This window comes from Acomys russatus, chromosome 22 (genome assembly GCF_903995435.1).
Source record: "Acomys russatus chromosome 22, mAcoRus1.1, whole genome shotgun sequence".
In the NCBI taxonomy this organism is placed as follows: domain Eukaryota; kingdom Metazoa; phylum Chordata; class Mammalia; order Rodentia; family Muridae; genus Acomys; species Acomys russatus.
In genome coordinates, this window is record NC_067158.1 from 35,439,785 (window position 1) to 35,464,910 (window position 25,126).

Genomic DNA, 25,126 nt, shown 5'->3' on the forward strand with positions numbered 1-25,126 from the left:
GCTTAGTTGGAACTGAAGTTAAAATCCATACCAGGGTCTTTTTAGACAAAAACAACTGATCACATGAAGGACCACATATTTTCCTTACTTCCCCAGGAATGGCTCATCTTCCCAACTCCTGAGGGCACTGAACAGAGAGTGCATGCTGAAGGCCAGCGCCATGAATGGGAGGAACACAATGCAAGCACTCACTGGCAAGAGATGCAGTGGGACCTTGGGAAAGATGCTGAGCACATCTGATGCCTAACAGAAGACTTCTCAGAACTTCTGTAACTAGTGCCAGTGAGACTATGGCAGAGATCAGACTGGGTTTATAAACCTAGAAGCAGTTTCCCCAGCTGGGTATGCTCATCCTGGGCTGGTGGGCCATTTTCTTAACTGAGGCACAGTGCTGGTCTGACATCAGCTTAACAGAATAATTATCAAGTGAAAAATAGCTGCCGTACTACTGGGAACCTGAATAATGACTCGCATAATTACTGATTTGGGGGCCTGCATTAAAAAAAAAAACAGAGTTCTAAATACTACAACCTTTGCAGGGTCTTCACGCTGGTACAGTGTCTAAGCATGGAGAACGATTAAAGGTATCATTAGCCTTTTATTTGGATAATTAGTCAAATACTATTTATCATTTCTCTTATAATCCTACTGAAAGATAGTAGATAAGCATGGGATATTTACTTATTTTCAATGCAGACAACCTTGAAAAGTTGATTATTTAATTGTCTTCAAAGCTTGAGATTAAAACTGTCCTAAATGCCTTAATCAAAAAAAAAAAAAAAAAAAAAAAAAAGTGAGTGTAGTTGGCCATTCACATGTCAGAATGACTTCACATATTTTCATAGAATATTTGTGACAGACAATTGCATCTCTCAGGTAGTTGACTTGAATTTGTGGACTATGTTCAAGCATCTCTTTACTCCGAAAGCACATGCATAGATGGTTGGCATCATGGAAAGAGTATTTCAGGAGGTTGATTTGTATGAGGGACAGGAGAATGACATGGAGATACTATGTGGGTCTGTGAGAAGGGAGTGAACATTTCACAGGCTGAGCTGATTCTACCACCAGATGCTGACAGCAGGTATATGTTTTCATCATCCATCCGAACCCATTTTGACGTACCAATATGACATGGCCTTCAAAATGAATCCAAGGATCAAGTTAGAAACAAGATTACTCAAAGGTAGACATAAATAAGACATATGGCTGTGTAGAAGGGGGAAGGTAAATGTAATGGTTGGGGGCTCCAGACAACATGGAGAACAGATTCTGGATAAAATTATGTTCTATTTCATAAAATGGAGTGGTTGTTAATGCCATGCCCTGGTGGCCTCTTTCATTCCACTAGATGTTTTAAATGCTTACATAAATGTTGATTGTTGTCAAATTCATGTCTTCTTGACTTGTAGAGAAAGTAAAGATACATTGCGACAGAGACATTCCCATGTAAAACTGGATTAAGGGGGGGAGGGAAAGGAGGGAATATGAACCATATAAAGTAAACACATAGAGCATAATGGTTGTATGAAGCAGATTCTCTTGGAATGGAGGCATAACACAGTAGATTCCTAAATTCAAATACTCTTGCAGGACTTCTGGCATTGAATAGTAAGCCATGAAGCATATCTTGATAGCCAATTTATCATAGGATTGCTATAGTCTTAATGCAATGCACCTGAATACTGTTTGCTGAAGTCATGGAAGAATGTCGATTTAGCACAACATCAGTGAATGCTTTATTTTACTCCAACCATATACGTAAGATGTACTCACCACTTGAAAACATGACACAAACACTTTAACATGAGTGCGTGGTAAAGGGTGTTTCAAATGGACATGATCGCTATGATGCTGAGCATTAAGGAAAAGGTTCATACTAAGAGGCAAGAGGAATCTCCATGGAAAAATGTGGATATGGGGGAATAATCCCAACACTTGGGCGACTGAGGCCTGAGGGCTGGTGAGTTTGAGAACAGCCTGGGCTACACAGGGAGACTCTGTCTCAAGAAAAAGCTAAGCAAAATAACAATATAAAATAAGGAAATGATATGGCTAAGACTTGCTAAGAGTTCTTTGTTTGTTTGATTTCAAAGTAATAGTTTCATTGGCTCTTTAACATGCCCAGAGCACGAGGTTTTGTTTGTTTGTTTGTTTATTTATTTATTTATTTTCCAGGGCACAGAAAATGACATGTCAACCATCCTTCAGGAAGGTTAAGTAAATAAGTGGGATTTTTGCACTAAAATTATGTCTAATAAGACTCACTCATAGGAAGATGCCAGCAGCTACTTACCCATTGCTCAGACTACTTGTTTTATACAACTTGATGATTTAATCAGACTTTATTTAGAAGAACAGTGTAATAGTGCACGGTCCAAAACATTTAAAGAATTTACCAGATCTAATGCTGTGGGTGTCACTTTAGGTTTGAGTTTAAATTGGAATCGCAACCCCGCATTCGCTCTACAAATTTACAAGTTACTCTATGATTTGTCTTGTAGTCTAATGAAAGATGAGTTGCAGCAACTTGAGGTGGTGTTAGTGCAAATGTTTTAAAACATGGGTGAAATTATAAGTGCCATACTGTGCTTACAGCTAGATAAGCCCACATGTTGGGTTGCATTTGTGTATCCAGTCCATAGCATATGTAGAATCCTCATCTTTGCTGGCTAGAGCTGTAGCTAAGGTATAGAATGCTTGCTTCATTCTTCTCATTGTTGTCCCTGGGTGTCATCCCAACAACACAAAAAAAAAAAAAAAAAAAAAAAAGATACAAATTAAAGCAAGATAACATGATGAAGTGTTTATACACAATTTAGGCACACAACATCTTTTGTTATAAAAATACACTGAAACAAAACCCAAGAAAATTAATATAGCACAATTTCCCGATATTCTGACCTTTGTTTGTTGCTGTAGTTTTAAAGGTACCTAAAATGATTATTCTCTGGAAATTTTTAAGACAAAGTAGTGTAACGTTAACAACAGTCATCAGGTTATGCATCAAATAAAATCTGCCTAAGTTCTATTTATTCCTACCTTTGACTATTCTTATTTTTTAATTCATTCTTTGCAGTATCTTCCTTGTCCCATTCTTATAGTACAGTAGTTATACATTAGGATTACTAGTATGTATGTTTATTTACCACACTTGTTAGCTGGCAAGTTCCTTTAAGGCAGACCAGAAACCACACCTATTTTTTGTACTCAACTCCTACCCTACTCTCTAACATAGCCACCTGTGGACAGTCTTGGACTGTCAACTCAGGCAGAGTGGGATTTCTCAAGTCTGCTGAGGTGCTTCTGGAAGGGGGAACTAACACAGTTAGCTCAACACATGCAGAAGCAGGGCTTCCGTGAATAAAAATACATTTCATATAATGTGCCATGTTGTAGTCCCATTTGGATGCTCTTAAATTTTTATAATTTCGTATTTGGTGATGAACTGGGGTCACTCACACAAGGCTGTGATATTTAACAAAGAAAAATAGCAGGATGCAAAGTTAAATGTGATCTTCGCATGGACAGAAGAGGATTTTGCAGTATAGTTATTCTTTGCCTGTGTCTTAATATGGCTTACATAGCATCACAGAGACATAGGTGGTCAGTTTGCATTCTAATTGCTTCCTGGGCAAGCTACACAGCAGCCTCTTGCAGTAGGCAGTCAGTCCTATGCTCATGAGGAAGATGGTGTTGCCAGCCAATACACTTTTTAGTTGTGATGTTTTCAATGTCTAGTTGGGGTCATCAGGTCACCACTCCTCTGTGAACCAAGAAGCATCTTTATAAGTATAACCCAAGTATTTTATTACTAGACTAACATTTTACCTTCAGGCTAAGAAGTTCATAGTTAGGAAGATCAGCTTAGGTTTGTCCCCTAAAGTTGTTTATTGTACATAATGCCAATTGTCTACAGACAGGGAACATCTGTCACTGTAGCAATCAGAAAGTTCACCTTGCCTTTCCTATAACTCATTATGGATGGAGTCATTTTAGTTTGAGACTTTTATGGAGGATATAAAAGTAGGAATATACTCGATAAAACCAAAAGCCAGGAATGCTTTGTACCAGGACCTCACAGTCACAGAGTCTCCAGAAAACACATAGTGTTGCTTTTCTCCCTAGTGCCTCATTCAGGCTTCTCAACAGAGATGTTGAAGGCCATCAGAGGTCTGACCTGGTTAAATCTATGAATTTTACAATGTTTGCCCTATGAAGAAAGGATCAAGCCACTGCCTCCGATTCCATGAAAGTTTGATTATTAACATATAGAGGGCAAAGAAAAATTCACCAAACTCCAAAGATCCACCTTAAATATGGGGATAATTATCTCTCCAATTTGTACAGCACTTTAAATTTATCTGGAGCACAATTTTGCCTATTATGTCATGTGACCATTAGTGTGGTATTTATTAGAGATGAGAGGGTGGAGTGCCTGTTCCATCTACTGTTACAGCACTCTGTAACTCCTGATGCCATCACTTTTTTGCCCAAATTGTCCTGGGTTTTGATCTAGAGGTAGCAATAGGCTTATTGGTTTTCAATCAAATAGCAAAGGCCAAGGCACATGAAATATTTTCACAGGGCTGAATGTGCTGAATGTAGCATCTCACTAAACTTGCACTTTTCAGTGGAAGCTACTGATGCTTCTAAAATGAGATATTCCAAAGCATGCAGCTGGATTGAGTTCAGGGATCAACCCAAAACTTCCCTTTCCTGTAAGGAAGGCCAACAAGATGATGTTGCTTATTTATTTCATGCCATCCAAATGTCAACCAAGTTAGTGAAATGCTCTAGAATCTCCACCTCCAGAGGATAGAGCCGTGCTTAGGTTTAACCAGCCCTTCTTTTGGTTTCTTCTTCTGGGTCATTCTGTAAACACCGGAAGTGGGCGTGGCTTTACTGGGCAATTAAATGCAGAGAAAAACAGAATCTCATCGCGGCTGCATGTTAGCTAGAACTGTGCAGTGGAGGGGCCTTGTAGGCTCCCACCTGCCCAGGGAGCTTCAGCAAATAGCTCTACACACTCCCCGTGGCAAGTCCCTACCGGAAGGTCTGCTTCTTGAATGTTCAAAAGGCAAATGCTGCTCATTCTTGTCAATCATAGATGCTAGTGAGTGTGCTACAAGTAGTCCTAAGTTCTTCCATTATATTATGTCATTTGGCACAAACCCAGGGATGGTAGTACTATGGCCACTCTTCCCATGGGGAACAGAGTTTCTATCATGTGTACCACGTGGTCCTCTGAATCTTTTTGTAACACTACTCCAAAGAAATGTTTCCTGAATGAATTGTGAGACATCATACATATTTTCTAAAAATGTGGCAGGCTCTGGATAGGTCTGCTAAAAAGGCTCCAAGCAGCATGTCACTCAGATGATTGTGACAGTCATGAGAAGACAGAGCAGACAGCACAATTCTGCTACCTGTCTAAGAAGAGCAAAGAAAAGCAAGATTCTTAAAGTGGTGGTTGGTCAACCTAACTTACAAATGTTCTCTCAGTATTAGACAAGGAAGGAACTAACAACCCATCACACTGGATTAGAGTCACAAAGCAGGCATGAAGAGGGCTTAAGGATATGTATCAATGACTTCCCGGGCCCTCTATGTTGAATAAAAGCATTTGTAATTTTTTGTGACCTTTATACCTGTTATCAAAAATAGCCATATTGCCCTTAATTATGGGCAATGTAAGGACAGGGTGCGTGTGTGTGTGTGAGAAAGGGGGTCAGGGGGGAGACAGGGAGAGAGAGAGAGAGAGAGAGAGAGAGAGAGAGAGAGAGAGAGAGAGAGAGAGAAAGAAGAAGGAGGAGGAGGAGGAGGAGGAGGAGGAGGAGGAGGAGGAGGAGGAGGAGGAGGAGAAAACAGTAGAGTGGCCTATAAGTAACAGACAGGAAGCCTAGTGACACCCACACCCACTCCCCACCAAGATGGACTTTCATGCATCTCTCTTTACATAATCAAAAAATTCTTAGGGCTAAGATGGAACTTAGTTGGTAAAGTGTCTGAAGCCTCAGGTTTGATTTTTGACACCACATAAAGTAGATGTGGTAGCACAGACCTGTAACCTCAGCAGGCAGGATGCAGTCACCCAGCACTTTCCAGGGACTACAAGGCCAGCCTAGGCTCTGTGAGATGATGTCACAAAACAAAAAATGACTCACTCCTTTTCAGCTCAAAGAGGGAAGCACCTACCTATGGTCTGCTTCCCTCTGGAGAATCTGCTTAATCCAAGGGAGATCCATGCCCCTGGTGAGAGTACAGCTGGAAGGCAAAGGTCATCCACCCCAATTTCTATACTTGTCCACTCTGTAGCTTCCCACACTGAGTGCTGCCACCTTCCCAGGAAGATGCCTACAGTTTTCACAGGAACCACTTGTGCTCAGGCACATCCCACCTGTAGTCCCAACCACCAGGACAGAGTAAGGTTAAGGGACCTGCGTAGGCAGAGCAGCAAGGTCAGGACAGAAGAGCTTTCTGGAAGGAGAGGCCACTATGTCATCCAAGACACCAACCCCTTGCAGAATTATTATAGTGCTGTTTTATTCTCTATTAGAGTAGAACCCAATACATCCTACAGTGTTCGATGAATGGCATCAGAGCACTGACTATGGATCAAGTTCACTTGATATTGAAAAGTCTAAAGAGCTTGGTTAAGGCTTGTTTTGTCACCCATTCCACTTGATGGGCTTAATTTCCCTAAGTGTCTATTCACTTGTTCACTCATTCAAAATATTACTGAACAGCAATTACAACACATGCATTCTTCCATCAGCCTGACAACCTAGCACTCACCAAAACCCCCACCTACCTGGAGCTAACATTAGACTAAAAGGCAGCAGGATGAGGATAGCTCAGAGATAGGGCAGTTTATAACCGCAATGATCCTCTAGAAACACAGAAGATGACAGGGAGAAGAAAGAGGTTGTTCTAGTGAAGGCTATAAATTACCTCAGAATATTTCTTACTGCCAAGCATAGATAACTAGGGACATCGTCCTACAAATAATCTAATAGGTAAGTCTTATTTTCCTATTAAAGAGAAAATGAATTCTGCTCCTTGGGAGTCATCAAGGAAAGACCTCAGCTTTGAGCCCAGGGACAGCCAGATATTTTCCTAGCCTGGCACACTGCGCCTGCCTCTAGAATGGGTTAAGGTGGCAGTGCTTGGGAGTCCCGCATAAGCAGCATGTCAGATGTTCTAGGCAGGTTTCATCTTCTCTGTATCTGAGCCCTGGGCTGTCAATCAGCTGTCGCTCGTCCGCACATCAGCTGGGTGCGTGCATCACCAGGCTGTCAGAGAGGCTGCTGATGAGACTCGGCTCCAGCCTATCTATCATCTTTGTTTCCCTTCTCTACTCGGGAAATATTTTGGCTCAGAGAAACAAAGAAGCCTGGGCAATGATGGTTCACAGTCACGCGTTTCCTCCTGTGAACGGACATAAGACTTCTCACTAACACAGATCCTGCCCCGCCCCGGGTGATGTCTGGATATCGGGTCGACAGAGGGAAGAGCAAGAGTCTGGTTTGTCGGCACAGGCTTCAAAACTGTAATTCTAGTTAATTCTAGTTCTCTGAGCAGACCCTTATAGAGTCCCCAGCAGGCAAAGCTCAGGAACATAAAATAATGATAACGAAGTTAGCTATGCTATACCTCAGAAAACAAATAACTGAATGAATAAACAAGACAGCTCAGGAAGTGAGGACTGCTTGGGTAGAAATTAGTCACCACTGACTAAGGACCTGAGGAAAGAAGATCTGCTGGGCTGCTGAGTTCATTCATTTGCCTACCTGCGCTTTCCCCAATGCTGTTTTAGAGCCTGCAGTGTATTGCGACACTAACAAAGGAAAAGTAGAACTCCCATTAAGTAAGAATACCAGTGCTGGCACCAGACACTTCAACAGACCATTGTCTGGCCTACTGTCCCTCTCATACAAATTAGCTCAAGATACCAAAATCTAACTAGATGCCCCTAAAACAAGTTAACCACAGGATGAAAAACCCATGGTGGTCGACTCTCTCCTTTGCTATCCCACAAAGTCACTATATGCATGTGTTAGCATGAATAAATAATTTGTCATACTATAGACCCAGCTAGTACTAGATTCTCTAAAACACCCTTATATGAAAAACAAAGGCATGCCAGGCAGTGGTGGCGCTCACCTTTAATGCCAGCACTCAGGAGACAGAAGCACGCGGATCTCTATTGAGTTCGACGCCAGCCTGGTCTACAAAGCAAGCCCAGGACAGGAAGGCTACACACAGAGAAACCCTGTCTCAAAAAACCAAAAACCAAAAACGAACAAACAAAAAAAACCCCAAAGACACATTATTCCCTGGAGACTTTTGAACATATCCAGCCACTCTCAGTGTTTTGAGCAATGTTTATCACAAGCCTATCACCTATGGATTGTCAAGTGCTCTGGGCAGACTGTTTCATGCTGTGTTAGTTCTACCATAATCTCGGGGTTTGTGATGTGGGACTGTTTTCCCCTCTGACAGGTCCTTTCATATGAGCACTGCTGATTCTGATAGCATGTTTTTCTCTGATCTAAGCGGACATTAATTGCTTCTGTGTTGATGGATCTATGGCTCTTGGTCTGATAGTACAACAAGCAAATCTAATGCCTGACAAGTCGGCTGAACCTAATCAGGACAGATCAGCTGTTACCCAAGGTGCCACTCGCTGTAATTTGGGGATCTTTACCGAATTATCACTTGCCAAAAAGACAAGGAACTATAATTCTGTCAACACTAATCCAGAACTGCATGTTCAAAGCAGCTGAGGCTTCCCCTGTGCGCGAGAAAAGATAGCACGTGTCAAATAAATACCTAATATCATGGATAAGTGGGAATTAGAGGATGGGGCTGATAGTGTGATGGTAAGGGATTTTTCTTAAAAAAAAAACTTTCACAATCAGAAGCAAATACCCCCAGGGGTAAGAGGAGGTTGCTGACAAGACACATGCGAAACCCTCATCCTTCTGCTACCCACTTCTGATTGGGCAACTTGGTCTGTATCTGTTTCCCTCACTAAATCAGCAACTATCCAAACAGTCTAAGCCTCAGAGGGAACCTCACAGTGGTGACATGGGCTGCCACTCAGTGACAGTGCCTTGGTGGGAAGCAAATGCTTTGTCAGTGGCAGAGACATTATTGACGGCGTATTCTCTTTAGATTCCTGTGGTTTTCTTACAGTCACAGAAATAGGAGGGAACATTTGGAAAATAAACATCTTTCTTACTGTATCGCTTTGGTCCGTCTTCCAAACAAAATGAAAGAGTTAATGTGGCATCATCTTCGAAAAATTCAGTGGCAAACGCATCCCACCAGAGGTTGTCACTGTCCTGCAAAGAGACAGGTCGTTTATTTAACAGGCAAAGGTTTAAGCAGCAAATATCTCAGAGAAGGCAAAGAAACATGGGAAGTAACAAATAAAACAAACAAAAACCCTCAAACAATGCTCCTTACTTAGCATTGGTGGGAGTGTGTGTGTGTGTGTGTGTGTCCTGGGAGGAGGTGGGTAGTGCATAGTCACTTTTCAAATGAATTGCTTCAAATGTGGCCCAAATTCCAGTTCACTAGACAAACTAACACCAACCTAACCAACTAAACATTAATTTTGAGGACATATTTGGAAAGATTTTTAAAATGTGCTCGGCAACACAATGGCTGTGTCTTTATGAAGGGTGTTTGCTATGAATACATTCAAGATTGTGGCTTTAATTGTTTTCTTTTGCTTTCTACTGTCTTAAGAGTCCATTTTTAATCAGTGGAAAACACAATGTTACAACCAGGCTAACATAGTCTTTTTTTTTTTTTTTTTAAATGATTTGATCAAATAGAGATATTCATGATTTTACTTTTTATACATGATATCATGGTAACAGATAGCCATTGTATCACAAACACACACACACACACACACACACACACACACACATCTATGCAGAAACAATTGTCTTATGCCTATGGATTTTTGAAGATTATTTTTTAAGGCAATAACTCACTTGTCATTAAAACAATTATGAAAAATAGAGTTTAGGAGAACACAGGCCCTCTACCCAGTCTATCTTGTGTTGGCTGTTTCTCTTGTTTTTCTAGAAAACACTTTAGGAAGAATGCAGCTGAAAGCCACTCAAATCACCACTAATCCTCAAGGGAAGAGGGGACCCACAGCAGAGACTGACGTGGTGTCCTGTTTAAAAAAGGAAGCTAGTGTTCAATATTACCCCAAATTCTTAAGCAAAATCTTCCTCCAGGGAATGTCAGCTCCAGTGCCAGACTGGAGGAAAGATGGCTTCCAGCTGCCTGTCAGATGAGGTGGGGGCAGAGGGACTCTCTACTTACTTTGCTTTGCTCCATAGTCCCCTGAGGCTGGGGCCCTGGTGGAGACACTGCAATCTCTCTGCTGACCATTAAGCTGTTCTGCTTATGACAACATTAAGTTGTTGTCACTGGAAGGCATCAGAAATGAGGCTCCATTCCTTACAAGAACAATTAAGACGCCTGAGAAGATTGATGTCGCCCTCTCCCGCAGAAAGGAAGAAGCTCAGACAAACGAACGCTTCTGTCTCCTTCCTCTGGATTTCACCCAAGAGTCACATTAAGGCCAAAGCTTTGCTTTAGAAAACACAGCAGTAAATACAAAGCCACCCCAGGGTTGCATATGGTCCCTAATCCAAACCACGACTCCGCTCTCCTTTCTAAAACACTTCATTGACCATTTACTATGTTGAGTACCATAGAGCACACATCTGAAGAAGAAATGGGTTCCACCCTCAACACCCACTAGCAGAATACCAATTAAGCAGTGTAAAGACAGCCTTGAACATTTCTGAGATGCCACTCCCCCCATCACTCAAGCTATATGTTTTGGAAGTTTCTAGAACATTTAGAAAAATCCATGAGTTTGGAAGTAGAGAAATCAGTTTGGGAAATAAACACCATTTGCTGAAAAAAGTCACCCCTTAATGCTATTCAGTGCATGCCAAATGCTATTCTGACTGCTTTTTCTGTGTTTTCCTATCTAATCCACAGATCTCTTATTTTTGTTTTTGTCTTGCTTTCTTCTTCAGAACAATGATTAGCTTCCTGGGATCAGGGGCTTCTTTCCCTCGTGCCTCCTCCAGCCCACAGAATGGTGTCCGGTCCATGGTATTCTCAGTAGAAGTTATTCTGTGAATGAATGTACTTACTCATATCATTTCCTGAGTTTTACAACTGCAAAAACTAGATTCTCGGTGGGAAATGTACTGTGCCCGGTGTGCTTTTACCAACAAATGGTGGGGCCGAGACTTAGAATCAGAATACAGGGTGGCTCTGACTTTTCTCTGCCTCTGTATTCCTGCAGCCATCTGACATGTCTCCCTGCCAGTCTTAGTTAGGGAGGAGGGAATCCAGCATCAGGAAAGAGGAGGGAGAAACAGCAGGAAGATCCTTCCTATTCTTCCTTGGGCTCTCTGCTTTGTGGTGTAGATTCCTTGCCAATGCTCATGCCCAACCTGGCTAGGTACTACCTCATTGGTGGGATTTGCTTCTGTGAACAATGCTGCCCCTCCTAGCTAGTCGAACTTGGGTGGTTTGGCTGATTCGCTTCTTTGAAAATTGCAAATAACCACAGCTACAAAAGTCATCGCAATAATAGCCACCCGGCCAGGTAGCTGTGAGACTGAACAGGGTTAGAGGCTGTCAAGACCCCGCAGACATAGAATTTTATGAGGGCGAAGAAAATGCCATTTCTTTGCCTCTGTCCACCACCTCTCTAGCATTTCTATAGCAGGAGCCACTCCATGTTCAGATGAATTCTACAAAAAACAATACGCAAATGAATCAAGATGCTTTTCAAGTTTCACCCATTTGCAATCCATACACCAGGCCCCACCGTCTAGTTAAAGACGAAGTGGAAACTAGAATGCTGCTTGTGCCTGCTCAATCCCTCCAAAGGTGCACAGACTGGATTGGGTCTCCACATCCATTTTCCTGAAATCTGACTCTTGGTCTGTGCGACATCAGCTGCAAAATGAATGAGTACAAGACAAAAACAAAGGAGAAGCCCTGGCTGACTTGAGATTGTTGGGAGAAAAGGAGAGGATTGGGATAACATAAAAGCTGTCTGTGCACAAATAGCCTTACACACTCTCAAAAAACCTTCCACGATTCTGAGCACAGGTTGCAACAGGCATATGGCCCAAGGAGATGCTACTTGATTCAAACTAACTTCAGAAGAACAGATTTGCAAAAAGTATGGCACATCAGCTGCAGCACCCTGGAACAATTGGTGGTATTACCCATCTTCAGTGAACAGCCCACCATAAGTTGGGTTAAAATATTTGAGTTAATATTGCCAAGTCTATAAAATACTGGCTTTCTTGCTAAATGGGTTAAAAAAAAAAAAACCATTGTACCCATACCTTATTTTATAACCCAGCTTGGAAATCTCACTGGACAAAGCTTCGTTGTTTGTTGATTCTTTGTTTCTTGGCCGATTTTGAAGAGTCATAAAAACCTCTTGCATCATTTAAAGCCAGCAAGATAGCCCAGTGGGTAAAGGTGTTTGCCATACAAGCTTGCCAACGTACGTTTAATCCTGATACACACAGAGGAAGGAGAGTACTTATTCCTGACAGTAGCTGTTGGACATCTACATGTGTGTCAGAAGATGAACACTACTGTTTGTTTTTTAAAGATTTGTTTATTTACTGTTATGTACACAGTGATGTGCCTACACATACACCTGCAGGCCTTAAGAGGGCATCATCACATTACAGATGGTTGTGAGCCACCATGTGGTTACTGGGAATTGAACTCAGGACCTCTGGAAGAGCAGTCAGTGCCCTTAACCTCTGAGCCATCTCTCCAGCCCCGAACACTACTGTTTTCACACAGGCACCATACATCATCATCATGACCATCATCATCATCATTTAAAATTCTGTGTTATATTTCAAGTTAGAAAAATACACACACACAATGCTTTCAGATTAATCTTTAGTTATAGGAGTACAAATATTTATGGAAGAAACAGAGCTTGAAAAAAACAAATAAAAATTTAAAAAAAATTAAGCTGCGTCAGACCTGGCTCGGTCATGCACAAAGGAAGCAGTCTGGGTAAAGCCCACACACTGAGGCCCCTGGGTTAAGAGCAGGACCCATAACCCAGTATTTCTAAGTGCTTTACATGCAATAAGCCACCTTGTGTTCACAACTGCCCTCAGTGCCTCCAACAAGTGGAGCTCACAGCCTTATGGGAATTTATGTCCTTAACCTCTATGTCACCCTCACTTGAATATATAAACTCTGTCTCTTAATGGCTTAATGACCTTCACCAATCCACCAGGCCAGTCCTCTGCATGTTTGTTTGGTAAGAAATACTAAGCCCAGTGGTCTTTGAGGACTGAGAAGAAAGCTGCATGTAGTGACTGTTTGATAAATTCTGTTCTGAATCTTCATTATGATCTCATTCGATGCTTACATCATTTTTAAAGAAGGGACCAAAATTCCAAAAAAAAAAAAAAAAGTTAAGCTACTCAATAAAACAAAATAACAAGACAGTGGTGAGAAAGTTTATATAAAGTCTGTGTAATTCCAAATCCACATGCTCCCTTCCCTCCAAATCCTGCTGCTGATGGTGATTTGTTTTTCACCTTGAAATGGATCACAGGAGTTGGAGCTTGCCATCAGCTGGCGTGAGTTCGAGGCGGGCTCTTGTCATAAAGAAGCTTACTCCTCCAGCCTTTTACAGTTTGGGGGAGCCTCCCCCTTCACACATGCTCAATGTTTTGTTTAAGTGCTAAAATACATTATTCTTTTCTTCTTTAAATAGGAATTTTTTTTTAAATTCTTACATTAATTAATTAATTTACTGTATGTATGTGTGTGGGGAAAGGGTTCACAACTGTCATGTCACATGTGTGGATGCCAGTGTACAACCTGCGGGAGTCAGTTACCAACCACCTTTTTACCATGTGGGTCTCAGGAATTGAACTCATGTCATCAGGCTTGCAAATACCGATTTTGCCTGCTGAGCCATCTCGTTGGGCCCATAATTTTAATTAACTGTTTTATTTGTCCACTTAGCTTATTTGGCTCTGCTGGGGATTGTACCTGGGGCTTTGTGCATGCTTGATCAAGTGCTCATGACTGAGCTATATGCCCAGCCCTCAACTGTCTGTTTAGAGACCCATCCACTTTATTGAGAGAGGCTCTTATTTTCTTAGGTAAGCCATGCACCAATATATGAAATGAATATATTAAATTTTTCCACTAACAGTATCAAACATCATCCCATCATGACCGACAGAGCTGCAGTGAAAACCTATGTAGCACCCTTTCTGTAAGTGTGTAGGAATTTCTCGGGACAGAGATCTGAAGTGGTCGGTGCTTAGGGAATGCGCTGGGCTTTTCTTTGGTTCTTTGTTTAGGAAGACCTTCGACTTGCTTATTAAAGACTTCTAGTGTGATGGATGGATGCACAGGTAGAGATGAAACAAAGAGAAGCTCTAAGTGATGTGTTTCCAAGTGGGATCAATAGGGAGGGCAGGTAATTACAAAGCAGAGACTGGCTCTGCCAGGAAGAGGAGCTTCTACATCTATGTGTCCAAGAAGAAGCAACAATGAATGATAACATTAAAAAAAAAAAAGTCAGTCTGTCCTTGACTCAAAGGAGAAGGGGGTATTAGGAGCTTTGTTACCCAAAAGGTGGGACTTCTTGACCCCAGCATAAGGAAGAAAGCACAAGTTCATCACGGTCCAGAAAAAAGGAGCCCTGAGTTTCCAGCACCTTGATTCACATGCAGATCTAGCTGTGTACATGTCACACACACACACACACACTTTCACACAGGTTCTCACACACTCATACACACAATATCACACACGTGTGCGCCCATGCGCGGGCACACACACACACACTCTCTCTCACACACACTCTCTCACACACAGAGGCTCTCACACACATGCTCTCACACACTCACACACACAATATCACACATGTGCATGCACACACACACAAACACACACACACATACATGCACACCTACACACACCGCTTTTGTTTGGGGACCTGTCTTTTCCCAGCAAACAGGCACTTCCCATGCATGCTGCCCTTGTGTATCTTAACTACTGGTGAGTGTTCAGTGAATATTTACAGGTAAAAACTGGATTCCTTCCCCAACCCTAGAAAGCTGCAACAGCATACAGCAACTTCCAGGTAGATAAACACAAAATGAACTAGGACTGAAGCCTGGCAAGGGCACTATTGTTGACAATCTTCATATATTTTAATTAGGTAAAAATGCCATGGAAGCTCCTCTATCCTAAATAATCCCTCATATGCATTTCAGCGATTAAAATTCTTATTCCTTTTGTCGCATTCACAGGTGAGCCCAAGTCCCACTGACAGCCAAGTCATACATCAGGATGAGAGACATCCTCATGCCAAATAGGAGAAAAGACCCTTAATTATATTAAAAAATCCACAGAGACATTTGCTCCCATCTCAGTGTCTCTCCCATCCTCACTCTGTCCCTCTCCACCAAAAACATGATCTTGGTACTGGGGATGCCCCCCGGCATCTTTAACTTAAGCATTGACAGGTTACGGGGGATTTTTGCCAGAGTAATTATTTTTCAATTCAACAATAATGAGAAATTACCATGGCAACCATGCATCACGTGGTACACATATACACTTCGCCCCCCCCTCTCCAAAGAGTGAGCCACACAGCATCTACTTCTTAAAAAATGTGTGTGTGTGTGTGTGTGTGTGTGTGTGTGTGTGTGTGTGTGTGTGTGTTAATTAAACCAAGGCAGGTCAAAGTAGAGAGTGTTAGGAAGAGGGCTGAAATCTGGGAAGTGGGAAGGGTGTTGACTGACTTGACTACCTTGTGGTCTAGACAGCAGGAGTATCTCGTGACACCCTGTCCTGTGCATGCACACTGGCAGTGCTATGCTAATTTGTTTCTTACCTTTATCTCAGTCACTCCCATTTACATGAGTCACCTAACCTTCTAGAAAAAACTGAGGACGGAGCAAATGGGGTCACCCTGGCATTTCTTTTTTTCTTTTTTTGGTTTTTTGAGACAGGGTCTCTCTGTGTAGTCTCGGCTGTCCTGCTGCTTTGTAGACCAGGCTGGTCTCGAACTCACAGCGATCCACCTGCCTCTGCCTCCAGAGTGCTGAGATTATAGGCATGTGCCACCATGCCCGCTACCCTTGCATTTCTAAATGCCTTTGTTGGCTCTGCCCTTACACCGAGATAGGAGACAGAGAAGCCCCCCCCCCAAACTGCCTTCTATCTTTTCATGACCTTCAGGAAGTACTTACAATCTCTTTTCCTGGACAGCAAGTCTTTACATTTACTTTCAGTATTGTTTTTTGGGGTGTCTTTTGACAGTGTCTCACTGTGTGCCTGAAGCTCCTTATGTAGCCCAAGCTGGCCTCGGAGCTCATAGCAATCCTCCTCCCTCAGCCTCCCCAGAAGTGAGAGCCGCCATGCTACCTAAACCTTTCTGCCATCTTAATCTCTAGATATCTTTTCTCCCATCTTGGGGATTTAAAAATAAGCCATGTTTATTCAGAACATGTTAAAAGCAGTGATCAGTTCTGACCTCTGTGGTAGCCACTGTTCTGAACTCTTCCCATATCACAACTTCTTAAAGCCTGGGAGCAGGCCCTTCCATTAAGTCTCCGTACTGAGCCCATTTCACAGATGAGGCAACCAAGGCTCAGGAGTTCAACACTCGTGCACAGTTACACAGCTGTCCATTTCCAAGGAAGGACTCAAATGAGAGTCCTTGACATTCAGATGCTCAAAACTAGTACATTGTGACATAGACATATCTTTATCCAAACACCCGACAAAATAGCCTCAGTTGTTAAAACATGCAATTAATATTACATGTGTTCAATGTGGGGAGCTTCCCCACCTCAGAGAACTCAAAGCAAGACTTCCCATCACCCCTACATAGTTTGTGGGAACACAGAAACAAAAGTAAAGAGGTTGGGCCATCTTCCTTTTACAAGCTCCTAGCTGCAGAAGCACAAAATAGATACAGGCAAGAATTTTGAAGCCCTTCTTCTCTTCCTAGTTCTTTCCTCCTTTTTTCCTTTCTTTCTTTCTTTTTCCTTCTTTCCTTTCCCCCTTCTCTTTCTAGCTTTCATATTTACCATTATGATATTTTAAGGAAAACAAAACCTCCCATGTATTTTCTTTCTTAAATTATCAACTGATTTTATTTATTCTGAGCTAAAATGTATCTTATTTGATAGTAAATGTTTGCTATCAGCCTAACAGACATCTTAAAACTGCATGTTGCCATGACAGCAAACAGTCTATGTCAATAGGACATCTTGGACTTTCACTCACAATTCAAGGCTTTCCTTGGAGAAAGTATTTGCTACATGCTACTCCATCCAAGCAGATATTTTGAAATGGCCCTGACCCCCAAGAGGCATATAGACTAACAAAAAAACTCAATACCAGGCCTGAGAAACCCCTTTTGAGTTGTTAGTAAGGGAAGTCCAAGAGACTCCCAGAGCAGAAGATATTGCTGTTGCCCTTGGTGGTCTCTCAGAGACTGGGGTAATGTCCCCACATTTAAAGACACAATGCACATTGCTCACAAGCTCCAGAGGAACTAAGCTAGATCTGACCTGAAACATCTCCTCCCTGACGACTAATTCTCACAGTGCTGAACTATGCTATGCAAACTTCCAAGGGAAGAAAGCAATCAATAGTCCTACCCAGCTGTGATGCCTATGTGCCACAATGACAACCAGCATGGCACAATAACCCGAAGGGAGCAATAGTGGGTCTCATATCTTCTTGATAACCAAGAGCTCTCTAATTGGACCTAGGCACACTCACCAGGAAGGAAATCATGCCCTGTACTGAAGACTTGGCCAATTATCTGAGGCTAGTGAGGTCATGGATCTTAGAGGAGACCTTACCTTATCACCGTCACTCTACTAAACTAGCACAATGCCTAACTCTGTTTAAAATATTTTTCACTATACCCACAGGTAAGTGTAGCTCTCGCCCCTCAAAGAACTGTCTCTTTGCAACAGATGGAGATCATTATGAGAAACCACAATTGGTCAAAATACAGAAAGCATGTGATGTTGGAGTGGCCCAGCCCCAGTGGATACATCTGCAACACAACTCCTCCACCGAGGACTCAGGAAACATCAAGGAAGAGGAGGCAGAAAACTGCAAGAGCCGGAGGACCAGGAAATATGCTGTGAGACTGTGTCTCCTAGAAATGACAAAAGAGCTTCACTCCATGATGCCTCAGCCATATGGCTGCCTAAACAAAGCCAGGACAAGGACAACAGCAGTAGACATGCTAACATGGTAGAGGGAGATCCCATGGGGCTCCACCAATAGACAAAGAAATATTGGCAAGCAAGGGATGCTAGGAGCTATAGAAATAGTCTTCCCTAAGAATGAGCACCCTAACTGGTTATCTGGTACCAACAGGTCAAGCCGGAAATGCAAGTAACATGAAATGGACTGGACGTGCATAGTGTATGTGTTTTTGTTTGTGTGCGTGTGTGCGTGTGTGTGTGTGTGTGTGTGTGTGTGTGTGTGTGTGTGTGTTTGGGGGGCTGTTTGTATGAGTGCTGTGTAACAATAAAAAAAAAAGGAAATCGTGATTAAGAGGGAGCACAAGGGAGTGGCAAATGTGAGGGGTTGGAGAGAGAAAAGGAGAGATGGAAAAGTATGTAATTATACCTTAATTAATTGATTTCCTTATTTTATGTTCAAGCATGGAGAAATGCAATGTAACATTACAAATAATATACAGGAGACCCTATGTGAAGCTGTCTTGCAAATGACCCAGTGAGGTGTCATTGCAGGCGCATAGGTCTCCTGGGTGACAATTCTGTAGTGGGGAGTACCACACCTCAGATGTATTAGACACCCTGGTTGGCAGAAACCTGTGGTGAAACAGTAACTAGTGTACATTAAGAAGAAACTCGTGACAGAATCATGGTCCGCATTTTCTCCTCCAATATAGGACAAAACAGATGAGAACGTTTTAGGAAAACTTGCAAGATGCAATAGCTTTGCTTTGTTTTTTTCTCTGACCCACCAAAATGTATCAAAATTGTTGATCAAACGACAAAAACCATTCCTTAGATGTGTTCTGAGCTTTCAAGGACTATGCCAGGTGCAGGATGGGGCCTCAAAATGCATTAGAAAAGTATTCCCAGCTGATTTTGCGGGCGTGGGGGAGAGCTGTCTGGGGCAGAGAGGCATTTTTGTGCACAAAGAAGACAAAAATACATCTTAATGATGTTCCAGTGTCTCCTTTCCACCTTTTTGCAAGCTCTTTCACCATGCATTGTTATACACACAACACCCATGTCTTTCCTAGTCCCCGGCTTTTCTCCAGGATGAGCACCCTGCAGTTCCAGCAGCTGCTGAACCTCTGCTTAACTACACATGGGCCTCTGCTAAACTTTATCTTTTGACAGTTGTTAGATTGGATCCCTCCTTCCTTAGACTCTCCGTGGTCCTCACTGCTGCTTGTTGCCCTAAGCACACGGAGCGGCAAGGCTGGGATCTGACCTTATCTGTATTCCCTTCATAGATGACAGAGTTTGGCTTTTCACGCAGACTCCTTCCTCCCATCCCAGGCCACACTCCACCTTCTGTAGGGTGTCTCGGGGCACTGACCATCCTGCCACTCGGTATATACGTTTTTTAACTTGGTGTAGCTCTCTGCTCTGTGTTAATCCAATAGCAGGTCCCCTGTCACTCCCTATGTCATCAGCCTGGTTGCCCCCAGGGAAGCACTTCACTAATTGGTTTATTGTTTATTGTCTTGTCTTTGAGAAAATGATTTATAAGACCCTCTTTTATACTTTCCTATGAAGCATCAGATGGGTGTTAACTAAATAACTACCTGAATATACAAGAAGTATGATAAATAATACAAAATATGAAAAGATTAAAAAAAGAATAAAAATGAATTCACTGAAGGGAATACTCATCTCCCTTTAAACTTCCAAAGGGCATTATTTAAAGGAATGTTTACATATGGCTTAGAGCACCACAAACACATTTGTACATTGTAACGTAAAACGAAGAAGATTGGTCAGAAAGGCAGAAAGGAAGCATAGAATGGAGAATGAAACAGCAGAAGTGCACATGGGAAGGTGGTTCTAAGAAAGTATTGTTAGGCAGGAGGGTAAGGTGGTGAGACCCCACTGTGCAAGACACATGGAGGCTTGGCATGAGCCAGCTTGATGCAAATACATAATAGAGTACTAGGGACTTACCAGAATCGTTATTCTGTTGAAATGTTTAAATAAATACATGTCATGAATTAAGAGAATTAAAAATATTCATACCCTTTGACTCATTAATTCTATTCCTGGGAATTCATCCAAAGGATATAATCCAAAAATATGTAAATGCTTTATATGCAAAATTATTCACCATGGGAGTACTCATAAGAAAAAAAAAAAAAAAAACAGGAACAATGTGCTTATCCTACTGTGGAAGAATTATTCAAGAAACTATATGGACACTAAAAAGAAAATAGAAAGTTTTAAAATATCATTTACATACAGCTTATATCACCACAAAAGTATTTATACATTATAACATAAAATGAAGAAGACTGGCTGGAGAGGAAGAGCGGTAGGACAGAATGGAGACGGAAACAGCAGAAGCACATACAGGAAATTAGTGGAAAACAGACAGAACATTGTCAAACTGGAAGGTTGCAGGGTGAGACCCCACTGCTGAAGACAACTGAAGACCCCACTTTGGGTACAGGACTTAGAAAAACCAATCTTGAACTGATCAGGACTCTCCCTGGCTGCTAGATTTTATAGTACCAGAAAGTGCAGGAAGGAAAAAAGAAAACAGTGATCTTCCCTAGTGCTATACCCTGTGTGCTACACAGATTTCCCTATTGGTGCCACAGTGGCGTGACGGCTATGGGTTCAAACAATTACTTTTTGATTAACTATACAGTCTTTTAATAGAAGGGATTTTATGCCTGCAGTATAAACCTGATCATTTGATACATAGTACCGTGACAATTTATTTTTCACATGTAAAAAATAGACTAGATCTTTAGTAATTAATATGTTATATAGAAATAAGCATATGAATGAAGACTATAATAAATTTCAGACTACTAGTAGAAAAGTGAGGAGAATATCTGACTTTTTGAGTGCAGAAAGGTTGGGCATTCTAAAAGCACACCAAGATCATATGAGATACAGACAATCCCTTTTACAAACCTCAAAACATGTTCAAATGCCAAATGATTTGATGTACAGGGTTGCAGTATAAGTGACTACACTTGATAAGGACTAGTACCTACCACAAATAACAAACAATCAAAATTAACTTATATATAAAAGCAGGATATGTGAGCATATCATTCACACACACACACACACACACACACACACACACACACACTACAAATAAATAAATCTAGGTGTGTTGGTATTGGGAAAGCAGAAACAGTTCAATCTCTTGGATTCTTTGTTTACCTATTCTGGTCTATGTGGCAGGCTCCAGACCTATGAAAAAACCCTGTGTCAAAAAAAAATAAAAATAAAATAAAGAACAAGAAAGAGAAAAAAAGGTTAAAAAAAAAAGTGTATAGCCACCAAAGGAACAGCATACATATGCATGTACACATCAACATGCCTAAACACAAACATACATACATGTACACATATGCTCAAAAGCAAGGGTCTCTATCTATCTGATTGCCCGAGCTTGAACTTCACTCTTGCCTGGCTCATGTACTCCAAGTTATTCTTATTAGGCTTTGTGTCTCTTGAGTCATCTGCAGATCTTGGGATTTATCAATCTCCATAATAGTATGCATCAATCCCTTAACAAACAGATACCATCTCTTAGATCTGTTTCCTTGGAGAGTCCTAACACTGTGGTACACGCTGAAGCCCTGCTACGTTACCATTTTCTGTTTTAAGTAAAAATAGAACTATTTTCCTCCAGGTAAAGAAGCAGCATAATTATCAATAGTGTGTGGCAAGGGACTCACTAACACGTTTCACTACATGTTATTTGTTTTGTTACAACAGCTCAGAAGCAGCTCTCTTTACTATTTGTTGACATGTTAGAAAACTCATCCTACAGGATGGAGACAGGAAGAGGGACAGCGAGGGACAGCGTGGGAGTTTCAGGAGCCTGGGTGGCTCTGTAGTTCTGAGCCTGACTGTACGGATAGTCTCGGACATGTCACCTCACCTCTCTAGGCAGAGAGGCCCTTTCTTTGAGTGTAAGATGCCAACTGCAAAAGCTTTACAGGCCCAGGATGTGTGTGTGAGACCCATGTGGAATTTGTTGAGGGTTGTTGCTTGCAGTGCCTCTCTTTTCCAAGGCATGAGAAGACAGAAAGCCAAGGAAGCAGGGCTTCCAACCCAATGACCTGAGCTTGATCCCTGGGAGACACATCTTGGAAGGAAAGGAGATACTACGTTGGCTTCATCTGTTCCTTGTCTAGCCGTTCCAACAGGAGGCTAAAAATGATTCCCAAGTAATAAAGGGAATTATACTCTGTGATTGTAGAAGCTTGGAGAGTAATTCCAGCACAGGAGCAAGTAATTAGACATTGCAACAAATTAAAACTCAAAAAAAAAAAAAAAAAAAAAAAAAAAAAAAAAAGGCAAACAGAAAAACAAACACAACCAAAGACCCTTCAAGTCCCCCTAGAAATGCTATCTAATAAAGCAAACTGTATTTCTTATAGAATTTCAATGGAGGAACATTTTGGCCACATAGAAGCAATTAGAGACATCTATGATTTCGAGAAAACAAAACCAAGGACAAACACAACTTTGTAACCAGAGGCCACTTCTCATATCCCTGGAACGAAACCACAGGACACAGATTGGCTGAAGGGCTTGCGCATTGGCACATGGCTAAGATCAGCAGAGACAGGAGTCCCAGAAGTCAACCCTGCTTCACCTTCTTGCCAGAACACAAAGAACAGAAAGCTTCGAACAAAGTAAAGGCCAGGCGTACGCTGCCAAGTAAGGACAGCTTCCATGGGTGGCCCCTCTGGCCCTCTATGATTTAATGAGAAGAAAATGCAAGGTCTGGATTTGCTCTCTTTGGCCTTGCTGAGAATGTGGCCCCATTCCTAAGACTGGATTTGATCAAGGCTGTATCCCACCCCCCACCCCCCACCCCTCACCCTCCGCCCCCACCTCCCACCCCCACCCCACCCCCGCCAGCCATAAACATCTAATGTAATTTTCAATGAGCAGCATTCCTCACCGTGGAAGCACATAAGTCACTGGCCTGCGACATGGAACTCTTCTTGCTTCAGATGAGAAACAGGACCAGTTTGTCTCACTGACACTATTCCACATCCCTCAGCCCCTTGTGTCCCTTGCTAGAGCGATTTCTTTCTGTTTTCCAAATGCCACATGCCAACTTTTTTTCTTCTTGGAGGTCCTGTGCTTATGAGGCTCAAATCTTGAAGATGTGTGTTCTTTAGTAAGTAAGGTACAGATGCCATGTCAGCTCTGAGGAGTCTTTCTCTGCAGCATATAGCTGAGGTGGCTGTGCCCACATCCTGGTCTACTTCTTTTCAGGAGTTTAAAACTGTTCAAAGAGATCCGCACCATGAACATATCCATGTGTATGTGTGTGCTTTAACCCCACCCCTTCCCCCATCCCTCCTCTAGACCAAAGACTTCCAGAAGTTTTTGTGGCTTCCATGGTTTTCTGCCATATTTTCAACTCCTTGCACAATTTCTGGCAAAGAATGGGTCCTCAAAAAGCAGGCTTCTGGCAGGATTGCTCAGTGGTTAGAGATGTTTGCCCTTGGACATGTTAGAAGGAGAGAACTGACTTCAGCATGTGTAAAAAAAAAATTTTTAAAAAATAAAAACAGCAGGAGACTAGAAGGATGTGTCAGTGGTGGAGTGTGCACTGTTCAGTCCCCAGCACCCACATCAGATGTCTCACAAATGCCTAGAACCCTGGCTTCAGAGGGATGAGACGTTTCTGACCCCCACATACCCACACACTCTCTCTCTCTCTCTCACACACACACACACACACACACACACACACACACACACACACAAAACTCAAATGAAAGTGAATCGTAAAAGGATAGTATCTGCCGCCTTGGAAAGTCTGCCGTCTCCCGGAATCTCTTTCGTTTTGTTTATCTTGCCCAGGCAGTTGAGTGCTAAATATTCTCCAAGCTCTGAGACTGTGGCAGTGAATTAAGTCTGTCCCTTCCCCAGGAGGAGGAATTCAGAATGGAGACAGAAGAAAGGGAAGGCAGCATCCTGGCAGGTCAGCACTAGGGGTGAAGCCTGTGCTGCAGTGAAGGAGCAGGTGGGGTTCTGAGCTGCTGCTGCTACTGAGGCCAGATTGGATCCACAGCATGGGGTCGCACAGGTTCTCACTGTAAACCCCTGGGTAGGCACTGCCCTCGAGGTGCTGTCTTAGGGTGCCTTAATCCTTTCCATCTAGGCTCTCACACACACACCCCCATCCCCTGCTGAGGGAGGAGTGTGTCAGCAGGCCTGGATCTTGCAGAGATCTCTGAGGACTCATCTTTTTCATACCTTTTCCCCAACTTCTGGACATCACTGGCTGCCCTTGCTGTCTCTCTTGGCTTCCAGATGCATTGTCCCAGTTTGTCAATGTCCCTGTGTGTGTTCCTGTGTGGGACTATGTAAGCCTGTCACCTCCTCCTTGATATTTCTCCTATTCATCTCTTCCTCCCAGCAATGCTGAGGCAAACTCAAGGCCTCATTCTTATGAGTGGGTGAGCGCTCTCCTGACCCAGCTACAGAGTTACCCCTGTTTCCTCCTTTATACAGAGGCTAGTCACTGGGCAAAGGATGAAGCTCTGCCTTTTCATAGTGCCTGTCAGAGAGGAGGTGCTTAGTAACCGTTGAATTGAGGCAGGCATGATGGCTCAGTGGATAAAGATGCTAGCTGCCAAGTTCTTAGCATGCACAAAGCTCTGGGTTCAATCCCCACCCCCACATAAAATAAGGTGTGGTGGTGGTGGTGCAAGTGAGCGTCATCCTAACACTGGAATTAGACACAGAAAAATCAGGAATTTCAAGAACACATTCAACTACAGTTTGAG

The 25,126-nt window shown here is 42.4% G+C and overlaps 1 protein-coding gene across 13 annotated transcripts in view; it reads right to left on the reverse strand.

Moving 5' to 3' along the window:
- Positions 1 to 25,126, reverse strand: part of Ldb2 (LIM domain binding 2) — a 318,407-nt gene that overhangs the window by 180,630 nt on the left and 112,651 nt on the right. For 12 of the 13 annotated variants that reach the window (XM_051164877.1, XM_051164875.1, XM_051164876.1 and 9 more), the window contains exon 2: positions 9,248 to 9,350. In XM_051164877.1, the coding sequence (XP_051020834.1) occupies positions 9,248 to 9,350 (103 nt within the window). Of the gene's footprint in view, positions 1 to 9,247; positions 9,351 to 10,353; positions 10,439 to 25,126 lie in introns of those variants that run through there. The other variant, XM_051164878.1, reaches the window with a different exon arrangement.